The sequence below is a fragment of the Photinus pyralis genome, unplaced genomic scaffold, assembly GCF_008802855.1.
Source record: "Photinus pyralis isolate 1611_PpyrPB1 unplaced genomic scaffold, Ppyr1.3 Ppyr1.4_LG5, whole genome shotgun sequence".
NCBI classification, from domain to species: domain Eukaryota; kingdom Metazoa; phylum Arthropoda; class Insecta; order Coleoptera; family Lampyridae; genus Photinus; species Photinus pyralis.
Genome location: NW_022170596.1, coordinates 37896652 through 37911088, shown reverse-complemented (window position 1 = coordinate 37911088; position 14437 = coordinate 37896652). Strand labels below are relative to the sequence as shown.

The window sequence follows — 14437 nt, the reverse complement described above, 5'->3', positions numbered from 1 at the left end:
AATCTATGAAGCCTTTGACGTCCGTCATTTTTAGACAACCAATGGTGTCTCTTTTCTCTCGTCAACATTAGGAAACGGAATTTTGCCTGATGGTAGACAATGAAAAACGGTAGCTAGTCAATAACCCACGAAACTTCATCAGGCGCCCGTCTCTAAATATTTTAATTATTTTTGCAGCCTTCGAAAACTCCCGTCATTTAGAAGACGAGATTTGACCCGAGAATTACAATCAATAACGGATCTTAACTGGAGTACCAAATATTAGAATTTCAACTCTGCCAATTTTCATTATTTCATTCATTATTTCATTAAGTAATAATGATTGCCGGTAGCTAATCAGATATGTTGCAGCATGTGTCTGGTATCAAATGAAGCGCGCTTAATTACCATAAATTTTAAGCTTTTTTCCAGATTTTTGGGATAACAATTAACCGATCAATTAATTAAACATGTTTTAATTTTTGAACGTTATCACCCAAGTTCGCTGAGCTTTTTGGGAAACCCAGCGTTCCCTTCCTGACAGTGCCGAAATTTATAAAAGGGACGAATATAATTTACAGGGGATCCTTTTGCTTGTGCTTCAGGATAACGTGTGTATTTAGGCGTGTACCAAATAATTTTACATATTACAAAATAAAGCTTTTGTGAATATTTCTCTTGTTCACAGCTTATTCGGCAAAGATCACACGATAAACTACGTGACTATTTCACATAGTAGTGGCATACCACATATATTTATGCATTTATGGTCTATTCTCCTAGATCGAAAATTTACATTTTAAATATGTTTGACGTGAACCACACATCTACATAATATAAGCCCGTTAAAATTCTACACCAAACATCCATTATTTTATTTAAATACAAAACGCGATTCTTCTTATTAAACAATTAAACATTATTATCCGTGTGATGGTATTGAGTGCGGTGATCTAGTCTTACCCCTTTGAGCCCATTAATACAAGCAAATAGGAAAAACATGCAAATTATAAGATCTTCAAGATTATTTATTGCATGCTCTAGTGTAAACTAAATTACTTAAATTTAGAAGGTGCCGAATAAACTATTGTCGAGACTATTGTAGTTCAGGTGAAGATGAAGCTACTCGTAGTATTCACTTTATTCGTTGCAGTCTACACGAAAAAGGTAGGTATATCTAGATTCTAGATGAAATAAAATTGCCATTACCTTACCTCTTTCGTAGCTATCACCCGAAGTTATAAAGGTATGGGAGGGTATAGTTGCACCATTATACGATGATTGTGTCAAAATAACTAACGTAGATCCAGAAATACCAAAAACTATGTTTGAACTGGAGGATTTACCAAACGCAGATTCCTTCATTTGCTACATGAAATGCATCTATGATAAGTTGTCATTTTTGAAACCGAATGGCGAACTGGATCAAGACCAAATGCTAAAAGTCATCTATACGTTAAAACTAGAGGAACTCCAAAAATGTATTGCTGACACGCCAAAGTCAACAGATTTGTGCAAGAACACGCATGATATCGCCGCCTGTATTATACATCGTGTTGAAAATGATTAGAACTATGTCTGATTCGCTCTGTACAATACTAGATACCTATACATGTAATCGAATATCAATCAATTTATGTAGATATGTAGGGTAATATATGAGACAATCCTTTCAGTCATCAGCAGCTTGCAATCACTTTTATTTAGTAGTGTCACAGATTTATTGTAGTTAATCTGTGGTAGAGTAAATGGTGTTATCCTTTTCGATACTGTTATTTCCTTTTTAAAATTTTAAAACCAATAAAAAGAGTTTAGTACGATTACGCACCCCCTCCGAGGAAGTATGAAATTGATCTTAAGAGTTACTGATGTATATGATAATAATAATAATAATAATAATAAACTTTATTCGTGTAGTATTATCTGCTATACCTACTATAAACGCCAAAGGATTAAATTAGAATCCACCCTACGGTAAATTACAGTTAATTAATTTGACTTTGTTGGCGGTTCAACGCACATTTCCTAACGGTTCTCCTAAAACAGCCAACTTCCCACTACTTTACTTTTTCAATTGACACCCATCTCATGACGCTAACCTTTTTCACCAATAAACTAATTTTATTTATCCAATCAGATTACTTGGCTGTCAAATCGACTCAACGTGGAATAATTTCTAGGCGTAACGTAAGCGCCGTAATAGCACAGATTTAAGTATATTTAAATCTGTGGTAATAGATTGCACGAAATTCATCGCTCAGCTTTCAAGGTCAATCGTGTGTAATGTGTGCGCCATTTTTTCATTTTTAATTGAAAGTTAGAACGGAAAGCTGTATAACTGCGGTATATAAAACAATCGTTAACCGAACCTGTGCCGCTAGTTTTTGAGTTATTGTCGTGGGCGCTTTAATTCTGAACTGCAATTTCTAATAAAACCAGTAATAAGACGCATTTATTATGCGACAAGATGAACTTCGTCGTGTAATGAAAATTAATGGAAGGCGGATTTATGTTCAAGTTTCAAGTTTGTAAATCAAAACTGCCCACCTCTCTTGTGTATACAGGGGTGTTAATAGATCTACATTAAATCACATCTGGTAAAAAGTTTAAAGACAATTAATTCGTGCGTTTGCTACATGTTAAACCCTAAGTTATAAGGAAATTGTTTTGACATCCTCCTAATGCGGAACCACGATCGTATGCGGAACATTGGTCAATTAATCCAATGAACAAAAAGCTGAATCCCAGTTTGTTCCGGATTCTAATAAATTGTTAGACAACTTTCGAGATCAAGGTCATTTTATTTCAAAGGTTACTTGGTAACTATGTGGGCGGAAGCGGGAGGGACGGAATGTATACGTCATCGAGAATTCAGACATTGACGTTCGACGTTGTTTGTAGTCGCGCGGGTGCTTATTTTTCTTGAGTTATAGTTTATTTGTTTAAAATTTGTTGAATTTTGAAGTGCATAAGGACATGTATTAGCTGTAGATACCTGTTTGGTGCTATAATAAAGACATTTAGTTTGTGAATTTTGTGGAATTTCATAGCCGTGATTGAAAGGTTAGTTCATCAATTATGCACTTTTGTATGTTATAATTAAGTATTTTTTTAGATGAGTGGCGGTAACACTAAAATTCTTCATCCTGGTGTAAACAAAATCTCGGTTTTTACGTTTCCCAAAGACCCTACCGTTCTTAAAGAATGGGTAAGAAAATGGTGCACATCCGGCAGCAAACTAAAATGTGCTGCGCCCTCATTGGTCAAAACGGCCAACCGATGAAAGCGTAGCGTCCCTGGCCGCAAACGTTTAAAAGCAGAACCACGAACTCTGCAAAGTGCAACGCAATTTCTGCTTCGACTGCACTTCAAGAAACAAAAAGCTCTTCACCTGCAGAACCAGGTCGCCTTGCCAGCTCGACCTCGCGCCACACTCCATCAGTCAAAAGACCTGCATCTGGGCTCACTCCAACGACAGAGCTCACCGTGTGCACCTCGGTTACCATTTTGTACATACCATAAATATACATATTCCATAAAACGCAACTGCATTTTATTTGGCGTCATCCGCTAAGGAATGTTTAGAGTTTTAATTCCCAAAGCCTATGTATTAATACATACGGGTGGTTCCTATTTTGTAGAACGCGGAATTTCATCCATTTCCACCTCTAAAATGAATTTGATTACATTTTCACAAGTCCTCGTGCAATGTTTTCAAAGATGGAAGTCGATAAACTTCCAAGATTTCCAATATAAGATCCACCCTTATATACATATACCCATATAAATCCAAAAATATACTGCAGAAACTAAATTTTTTACCCCTTTTATTAGCATTGTAACCTATGAGCAATTTTAAATGTGTATTCTGGATGACGTTTTCCCGCCTTCAAAATGCAAGCATTCTATTGGTTTAGAGTTACGAGACAACCTTTCTAATAAAACAACCTTCTTTCGAGATTCCCTTTCGACGAGCAGTCAAGTTTACCAGGAAAGTGCGATTATATTGCACAACGTCACACCATTGAATTTATAACTATTATAAATTCAATGGTCACACCATCCAATTATCTGAATTTCACTTTGAACATTGATAAATGTAAGCCATTTTGAAGTCGATAGTTTTGAGAATTTTGTATAAAAGATTTTTTTTATATCGCTGTGAATTTAATTTTGATTATGTTTCGTTATTTTCCTAGATCGAGGATTTACAATTTAAATATGTTGATGTGAACCACGTACGCACGTACATCAATATATCAATTATGTTATTTAAATACAATACCTGAGATGTCTTGAATGAGAACCCTTTCAAGCAAATGGGAAAAAATGCAAATCATAAGCCGTATAAGATAATTTATATCGTTGTAAGTGCGTTTACAATTAGTTTTATTTAGACGATAACCAATAAAAAAATGCAGCTCATCATGAAGTTGTTCTTCTTATACCTCTCCCTCTTTGGAGTGCACACGAAGAAGGTACTTAGGTAGATTAAATTACAGTTGATTTTTAAGGCATGTTTGTAGCTAACGCCAGAAGTTATAAAAGTATGGGAGGGTGTAGTCGCACCTTATTTCGACGATTGTGTCAAAATGACGAACGTTGATCCAGAGATACCAAGAACTATGTTTGAGCTGGAGGATTTGCCAACCGCAGAATCTTTCGCTTGTTACATGAAATGCATTTTCGAAAAAATGTCATTTTTCAACTCGAATAACGAACTGGATCAAGACCAAATGCTAAAATCGATTTATATGTTAAAACCAGGAGAACTCCAGAGATGCATGGCTGAATCAGCAAACCAAACAAATGTATGCAAGAAAACACACGATATCAGCGCCTGTATTATACATCGCGTTGAAAATGATTAAGATATTTTCTATGCGTTTAAATTATGGTTTCGTTTTAGTACTATATTTCTTTAATGTCATAGTATATAGATCTGAGAAACTTTCTTTTCAAATGCTAATTCAGTACTCTGATGTAGTTACCTAGAATTATAATAAATAATTGTTTTTTCCAGCATATATTGCCTTTTGAACAAACAAGTTGTAAATCAGCATATGCATGATTAAAGCGCATTTTTGGTAATACAGGTCAGTATTTGATTAGCGAAGTTTAAAATTATCGATCTCACGAGTAATTTTGGCTGCGTTAAATAATTTAATTTTATTTAATTTCAATTGAGTGTACGTCTTTATTTTGTAAAACAAATCACAAAGTAAATACAATTTTTATACTGGTAGCGCTATCTAACGGTAAAATTATAGCACCTCCGAATACCATATCGAAATTATTTTCTTAAATTATCGATCTCACAAGTAATCTAACTCAAAATAGACTAGAGCCTGCACATCTACACTATAGCAGAAAGCTTTTAGTGAAAATGTGAAGTCTCTAGCTATTGTAGTTGCGGAGATCTGACCCGGACAGCCGGCCGGCCAGCCATAACGAATATAATAGCGTATTTTTTTCAAAAATGCGCTAAAAATATATTACGGCAAATCTTATGACGCCGACGGACGGATAAATAAATAAATTTTCTTGTATCATAACAATTTGTTGAATGAAAATAAGTATTTTGTTTTGCTGGCAACAATTACTCAAATTACTTACTTTTGCATTCAATGTTTTCATCAGTGAGCGATTATGATTGGGATAGTGAGAAATACGCTACATACGGAACAAAATACCTTTAAGTATTTTCTGCTTACTTTCAATAAAATATGTTTTACACACTCTATTAAAGAGAACCGATCGTCATTTTTATACAAATCAAGAAAAATTACAGTACCTTTACATATAGTGCTCCCTGGACACGATGGTTTTCTTACAGTACAAAATTGTACTTCCCTTATTCGAGTGAGAATGGATAATATAGGATGGATCTCCTTAAATACGACTGCCCGGGCTTTTCTGGGTTTCCTGCTCCCTTTTCGTGTGCAAATAATCGGGTAATGAACTTCTATTAAAGTCTGCTACTAAACCGCAGTCTGCTCTCACAATGTAAGTTATTGTTATGGCGCAAAAAACAATTTATGACTTGTAATTTCTTTTATGATAGTCTCTTCTGAGCTAAGTCCCCAAAACATTCGTGCGTTTTTTCAAATTCGACCACACGCAACCTTTCGAACGTGGACACAACAAAACAGTCACAACACTTTTCTCACAAAATGTTTGAAAATATTTGAAATTTTAAGATCCTTTGTGTGTCAACGGTTTTCGGATATAAATTCTTTTCAAAAATTACTACCCCTAATTGTTTATCCCTGCCCTATTATAGCTAGAAATGGTCGCTGGATTCCACGATTCTGCCTGGATGGTCGTCCGCGTAGACAGTCAGGGGGGGTGTCTCGTGTCTTCGGCATGTCCCGTACGTACAGAGAGAACAGCAACCATTGGGGTACTCCGGACGTTGCTTAGCGCTCACGCAATTTGCATCCCTTCAATGTATTTGAGGTATAATGCAACAATCTGGACCGTGGGTAAGGGGACTAAGGGGAGACCTGATTCCGATTATTTTCCACCCACAATCCACAGCAGCACGTTGTGCGTAACATTAAAATTTGGGATTATAAAAATAAGCCCATTGAAAACTGATTAAACTTCCAGAAAACATCAACCCCACCCACAACAATATAAATAAACTGTACATAAAACACACACACAAGATATCTGTACTTGATTTGCCGGTGAGTCGTTAGTACTTATACAATTTAGTAGGTTATTACATTGACAAAACTGTACATTACTAACAATACAACAGCTTCCAAGCAATCAACTAAAAAAAGGTGCATCCAAATTCTTCAAAACGTAATCTCTCAAGCGTAATCTTAAGTACGAGATGGTTTCAATTAACCACGGGGTTCAGCCCCCAATTCGACATGCACTAGAATCCGCAACGTTCTGTTAACAACAATTTTAAGTGAAGCTTCCTAATCTCGGCCAATAGTGCAAAGTTCGTCACCTGCGTGTGATCGAAACCAACAAAAACAAAACCTAGCTGAAATATACGGTCGTTCGCCGAATCTACAGACAACAAGAACGGCTTGACTGACTCGACAATCCCCAATCCGTTTTCTGCAATCCAACCAAATGGATGTCCCAATATCTAACCAATTTCACATTATGCAACAACTTTCAAGTGCCAACCAAATTAATAAATTACCATCTTAGAGGTATATTGCATCCAACCGTCATAGCGTCTCTCCTCGGCTGGGCCCTGCAGCCACCTCAGATCACCGCTTCCGCTACTTTGGCAATCGTCAACAGCAGGGTGATCGGGCGGTAGTTCTGTGGGAACGTCGTGAACTGGACCGGTTTCTGTAACATAATTATGTCGGCACGTTTCCACCGAGATGGAAAGTGCCGCAGTCTGAGTATCGTGTTAGAAATAAAAGCGAGAAATCTTGCGGCATGTTGATGGAGTACCTTGAACACCTTGTTCCGAATTCCGTCCGGTTCTGGCGCCCTTCTCGGGTTGGTCTTTTTGATGGCGTCGGAAAATTCTTCTTCGGTCGTACGGTTGGCCACCCCGCTTATTTGTCGACGCAGGGATCTCTCTGACCCTTCGGTTGCCGGTGTCGATAAAGTCTAGATCCGCGCTTTTTAGCAGTTGGGAAAAAACTGACGTTCTACATACTCCGTCGGCCTAATCGGCGTCCGTATACACCAGTCCTCCGACTCAAGAATATCGCAGGCGGTTTTCCCAGGACTCATTTCTGAAGTCGCGGACGGTGGTTTTGAAGTCTTTGGGACTCGGCTCCGTCTAACGGATCCCATGAACGCTAGAAGCGCGCTCTGGATCAGTTCGAGTTCTGAATTAGGCGACGGGTCAAAAAGCTTTTGAAAGCGCGAAGTTAAATATTAAGTCACGCCCCAGGAGTCTGTAGTCGGTCCGTGCGTTCCAAATCGTATTCATGTCAAGGGGGGCGGAACCAAACCCATTCTACATCGGAGCGGCGACGAAAAAGCATCTAGAAATCCTCGTGCACAAACACTCGATGTATTTATGAACGTTTTAGTTTAATCTCGTTGTAGGTTTTGCAGCTTTCTGTCGTATCTCCATTTTTTGTTGTTTGCCTCGTCGTATACTTATTGGAGATTTCATACTCAAGCGATACTTAATTTTGTGTAATTATGTAATAGCGATTTATCCACTTACTTGCGGTTTGCATTAAGTTGGTGTCTTTGTGGACCCCACTTGCTTGTTAAGTTTTAGAGCTGCGCCTGAAATTTCTTAATATATGAACGTATTGCAGTTCGCTTTATTTTTATTGAACAGGATAATACAATTGATTTTTTTTAGCACCTGACGGTCACCCATTGTACATTGAATTTAGTTCAGGTACCTATAAATAAAGTTGAATATTTCCGATCAATCCAAACTGTGTTCTTGTGAATGAATGTGGTTTAGTCATTTACTTTACAGGATTGTTTCACTTCAAACCTCCATTTATTAGTATCTCTGTTTATGCATTTTAAAACAATGCTGGTATGTTATTTTCTTGCAGTAACGGCATGCCATAAAGCAAATAAGTATCGTTTCGTAATTGAATAAAGATTATTGAGTTATTATTATTTATCCCTTTACCATTTCCTTAAGAGGTCAGAAGATGTACTATTCAGCGCGCATTACAGATTTTTTTATTACCTAACAAGAATATGTATAGGTATAATAATAATATTTAAATATAATTATTATAATTATAATATTTATAAGATGTATGAAAAATAGTTAGAGGTAAGATAGAGTAGAAGAATTATTTTGTAAGATCCGTTACATCTCAGAGGGCGGTTTTATGGGAGAATACTCCAGGTAACGAATATACCTTGTGATGAATGTTATAGGAGTAATAATATTCCAGAGTGGCCTTCTCCAATTAATATTGCAGTTCCCGAAATTTGTAAAGTTTAGGAGTCAAGTTGGATAGACATCGTTAGGGAAAAGATCTGTTTGTAAGTTTATATTTTACCATTGACGAAATGGTGCCGTCTGTTGCATAACGAAGTAATTGTAAAACTTATTGACATTACGTCACTGGTAATTAAACATGTTTTTATTGATGTAATTAGGAAACTAAATTAATGGGAATCATTCTATGGTATTTCCACCCATCGGTTACGATTAACATCACCCAGTTTAGAGACTAATTTGTATGTCTCAATCTTTATCCGCGTGCGAATGTTGACTATTTTGGCTTTAGTTACAACATAAGTGTAAAGTAATAAATATTCCTAATGTTTGAATTGGATACGTGCAAATCGGTTTACTTACAATAGTGAGAATTTATTTAGAGCTAGCAGACAAATGAGAAAACAATTCAATATATTCTTGAGACTTTTTAAAATTATCACCATGGCCATTTGGTTTAAAACTAGGTCCATTGTGTAGAAATGGTTTATAAAGGCTTGCGCCGTAACTGTATGAACAACTTGGGTGAAGATGAAGCTATTATTATTATGTTTTCTTTTCATTGCGGTACATGGAAAAAAGGTAACTATGGTTAGGTAAGTACACCCAAATTTTTTAATTGACTTTTTTTAGCTACCACCGGAAATTACAAATGCTTGGATGAGAATAGTGACGCCTATTTACGATGACTGTGTGAAAATAACGAACGTACTTCCCGAAATTCCAAAAACGATGTTTGAACAGGACGAGTTACCGAAAGATAAATCCTTCGCTTGTTACATGAAATGCGTTTATGAAAAACTGTCGTTTCTAAAGTCAAATAACGAATTTGATAAAGAGGAGATGGTAAAGGAAATTTATATGTTAACTCCAGCGATGGCGCAATTATGTGTTGACGAATCAGCCATGGAACCAGATATGTGCAAGAAAATAAATATTATAGTCGGGTGTATTGCTAGAGAAGTAGTATAAGTATTTAGATACCATATAAAATATGTAGATCTCGGTATGATTAATAAACCATAGACACACGCTCCTTGTTTTCTTATTGACACTCATTTGACTTCTGCACGTAGCTGGTCAGTTTGACCCAAGTGGTGAAATACAGTCGTGTACCTACCTACTCGTCGCAAAAATATTTTTATTTCATACTATCTAGTAATCGCCGCTTTCCCAGACTGATTTGAGTCTGGTAAATCGTAAATTTTTACCAGACTGGAAATTTTGCCTAGCAACCGCAACTGACATCCATCTAAACGTATGGATTGATATTTGTCAAACTACTGTCAGATCAAACAAATCAAGTGATCGGCTTTTGCTTTTATTTTAATGTGTACCTACAACATTCTAATCAAAATGGTATTTTAATAGAAATAGAGCAGTATGAAATAATAGTACATTATATATCAAGGTAGAGAAGTCCACTATTATTGCCTGAGCACCAAGATTACATCTCGAGGCGCTTGCGCCGAGGGGGGTAAGGGGCGAAGGCAATAATAGACTTCTCTACCGTGGTATATATACTATTTTTTTCACTACTAGCACTTGAAATCCTCTAAATTAACATATTATATTGATAAGGGAGTTAACGGTTGGACAGAATTGTTTGTTTCTTAATTTAACATGTCAATCAAGTACGTGGAAGTACAAGTCAAACAGGCCGTATTTTGTTCTGTCATTGAGATTTTTCAAAGAGTAATTTCGTTCGAATTTTTTCAAAATGTGATAATTTTAGGCATGAATTTCTCTGGAAATTGCGAATGGTGGCAATTATTCGTTTTAGAGAACTTGTCTAAACGTTCATTGAGCGAAATTTCGGGTTGTGTTTTCTAAAAGTGACAGCGTGACAGTTCTCATTATTGACTACTAGTTAATAATAAAAAATTATTAACCACTTTGAACAAATGCCGAGAAAGCCTACTTTACAAGTGGAAAAAAGGTTAATAATCATGTCATCAGACGCTAGTAGTGAAAAAAATGTTTTACATTATTTGTATGTCAAATCAGTTTACGTTACTCGTTTCGAAATTCCTGCCTCAGCTATACGCTTCGGCAGTAAACATCTCACTCGTTAACGTAAACCTTGATTTACCATACTCATATGTAAATAACTATTGCAGAAGCGCGCCCTTATATTCCCAGTAATTATACAGGAAATACAGTAAATCTTCCGCCTCCAACGTAAATTGCTTAAAAACCGCGTATGTCATTTTTAGATCTACCATTGAAACAACTCTCAAATTTATTACCTACTTATTTACGGTTGTTATTTGCTTTATGTAGTACATGTGATGTAAACAGAATTATCGTTACCATTTCATGTATATTTAAATAGATTTTATTGCCCAAAGAAATTATAATCGTATCAAATTTTCCTTCATTAACATTTGGTTTGTATTCTAGCGTCTTTTTTTTTGGTATACTATAGAATTTTTATTTTGAGGAATGATTTAACATTAATTCATAATATTCTGAAAAATGGGTGTTTTTCCACTTTTTCCAGCCCCCTCGTTTAATGCCATAATTAATCCTTTATTAATATGGTCCAATTAAAAAGTGATTTGTCATCTTTCACATTCACGTACACCAAATCGATGGAGTTGTTACGTTCACTTTGGGCAAACGTAACAAAATTGCATGGATGATAGTCCTGCGAAAGGATGGTTCATTGCAACCGGTTACAATACGGAATTTCCTGCACCCGATGACCTTTTTGTAATTGTAAAAACGAATGTTTTGCCATCGTTGGAAAATTAGGCGTTCTGTGGATGCTTCGGTGAACATTGGGACAATAGTGCTCAAATTGTTGAAGAAGACGAAGAAAAGAATGGTAATGTCGTTGACAAAGTGAATGAAGAATTGTAAAATATTGAAATGATTAAATCATGAACATTTTATGCTTATGTATAGTGTGTACCTACGTGTAGGTATATATCTATATTTTTGTATGTATAATTGTACATATTTTTTTTCTGTTTTAGTCCACTAAACTAGTTTTGGAGCATTGCAATTTGATAAGGGGTGGTTTTTAAAGGTTCAAAACAAAATGCAATTTGGAATATTTTAAGCAATAACATCTTTAAATTAAAGCTAGGTGATAAATAGGTAATTAATTTTATGAGGGTACATACATTTTTTAACTTAAAGAACAAAAGGGGTTGATTTTTAAGGGTTGAAATATTCTGAAATAGTGTTCCAAAACATTTAACAATCAATTCATCTGAACAAAATTTGGAATGTAAGTATAGTTTTGAAGGGCTTGACAAGAAGGCGTAGTATTTACCCCTAAAACGTTTTTTTTTAAATATTTGGTTTGAGCTAGGAAGCTGTTCTGCCCACAATTGGGCACATTTTTTATTACTATTTTCTTTACTGCGGTTACTATAATAATTTTACGATTATGACGACAAAAGTTCAACCGCCTTCTTTGGTTTCCCGGGAAACAAACCATTATAGTGACTTTTTTCTTTACACTAGCATGGTAGATAAAATGTACGAGCACGCTCGATTAGTTCATTCGTATTTTTTCAGCCTGTGGAAATGACACGTATGTTAATTCACTCGCAGCTCAAACTTGCGTTTAGTGTCTAGACCTAATATCTTGAGTTGAGACCGCACGTACCAACATCTCGTTGTCTAAGACTGAATGAATCCAAAACATGTCCTTCTCTATCCGGTTCTTAATTTGTTTTAACTAATTAACGCCTATCTTTAATCGTTTATTCGCTATTTTTGTTCCCGGCCGCTCACTTTTGTTATCAAACGGTACCTATAATAGTACCTACATAATGGGGTCATCCCGCCTTCATTTTTTATTTTTAATCCACAAAGTACATTAAAAATAAAAAGACCCGTGTGTCCTCAATTTTTATTTGCGAGTAAAATAAACCCAAAATAAATTATTGAAAAGCTGTGTTTTTAGTCCGAATTTGAAACGCTTCAGACTAAATACGTCACAAACCTACAACCAATCACGTAGAAGTGAGCTGGCAACCTTACGCGAGGGTCTGACGTTTGTCACATTTGACGTTTTGACAGGGATGTTTAACTGCATCACAGCCGTCTATAATTACAAGCCGTGCTGAGAATTATGGCAACACTGCATGGTAGGCCGATTTCCTAATTCAACTTGACAGATTTCAGGTGTATTTTATACGTGTTTTGGGTGTAATATTCCTATTTACCTGTTTTAACAGAGCGAGAATGCGACAATTTGTGTTACTCCGTATGGAATGAACAGAAATTATTATTCAGGTAAGTTGCTAAACGAAATATATGGATTTGTTGTCTTAACCTCTAAAGCAGGCTACTTGTTACTGGACCCTTTACAAGCAAGTTCAAAGTACCTGTACAAGCTCAAATATGACCTACACACTACGTGGTATAAGTACGGTAAGTGTTTATCGTGAAAAAATGCAATTACTTTGTATTTCAGGTATTCTAGCACGGACATGTCAAATCGATTTTCTGAAGGAACCTTTCAACTTATTCCCAAGAGTTCATGGTACGGGAATTTGAAGTCTACGGGGCTCCCCTCTTTAAAAGCTTCGTACCTAGACCCACTGGAGTAGCGACGGGCTTAAAATCTGCCATTCTGAATCACACCTGGTGGTTGATAAAACCTGGCTGATGCACAGCGATTTACTATCCTTTTGCCGAAATTAGGTGCTCAAGCGTGTGCTTCACCTCCACCTCTTTCGACAGAAGTTCACCAATTTCGGAGATCTCGATGGAAAACACATTATGATGCAGTTACCAATTTACAGCGTTCCGAATTTTAAAGTCAAAAAATGTTATTATCCATTTTTGTAAATAAATAATATATATGCACAATTGTAAGCTGCCTAAGTATCTTTCTTCTACATTAAAACCGCCAAGGCGAAACACAGGAGAGAGGAAAAATGCAATTTTGCAAGAGCAACAAGACGCCATTAAAACTTACATCGGCCCACCGATTGACTTTCGAACAACGTTGCCAAACTTCTCAGCATGGCTTGTAATTATAGACGGCTGTGACTGCATCTAGCACGAAAGTGACAAGTGCCTGTGACAGATGACGCAAGTTATAAATGCCATTCTCCTGCAATATTGCCAAGTCGTTATGTCATCTGAATGGTTCTAATAGGAACTGATTGGTCGGGCTTATTACGTCACAGAGCCCGCCACAATCATATCGTTTTGAATAAACCTTTAAAACCGCACATGTTCATTATTTTTTTGCTGATCAGCCTCTATTTTTAAATAAACTTTTACTGTCCAAAAAAGTGTTTTATGGTTTCAGGTACACGCTTATTAAATTAGAACTGCGGAATTCAACTATACTGTAAACCCCCATTATATGCAACATTAAAGTGCTTCATATCAAGTAGCATCATTTTTTATTACATAATATAACTCCGTCAATATAAGTATTTAACAGGCCGTTTGAGGGAATAATGAAATGATGATCCATTATGCCCTCTCATTATGCCCTCGGGCGTAATAGACTGCTTTATATATCTCATATGACAGATATAATTGGCATATAATAGGCCCACATTCTCA

General features: G+C 36.1%; 3 protein-coding genes across 3 annotated transcripts; all 3 read left to right on the top strand.

Moving 5' to 3' along the window:
• The first annotated feature begins 1003 nt into the window (after positions 1-1003).
• On the top strand, positions 1004-1799 carry LOC116172153. Its single transcript, XM_031489298.1, has 2 exons — positions 1004-1146; positions 1205-1799. The coding sequence occupies exons 1-2, from the start codon at positions 1096-1098 to the stop codon at positions 1547-1549; spliced, it is 396 nt and encodes a 131-aa protein (XP_031345158.1). The 5' UTR covers positions 1004-1095; the 3' UTR covers positions 1550-1799.
• Positions 1800-4297: 2498 nt separating this feature from the next.
• LOC116172522 lies at positions 4298-5022 on the top strand. The gene is made up of 2 exons (XM_031489753.1): positions 4298-4457; positions 4506-5022. Exons 1-2 carry the CDS (start codon positions 4395-4397, stop codon positions 4848-4850), a joined length of 408 nt encoding a protein of 135 aa, XP_031345613.1. The 5' UTR covers positions 4298-4394; the 3' UTR covers positions 4851-5022.
• Positions 5023-9139: 4117 nt separating this feature from the next.
• On the top strand, positions 9140-9925 carry LOC116172166. The gene is made up of 2 exons (XM_031489317.1): positions 9140-9475; positions 9527-9925. The coding sequence occupies exons 1-2, from the start codon at positions 9425-9427 to the stop codon at positions 9863-9865; spliced, it is 390 nt and encodes a 129-aa protein (XP_031345177.1). The 5' UTR covers positions 9140-9424; the 3' UTR covers positions 9866-9925.
• The last annotated feature ends 4512 nt before the right edge of the window (positions 9926-14437 follow it).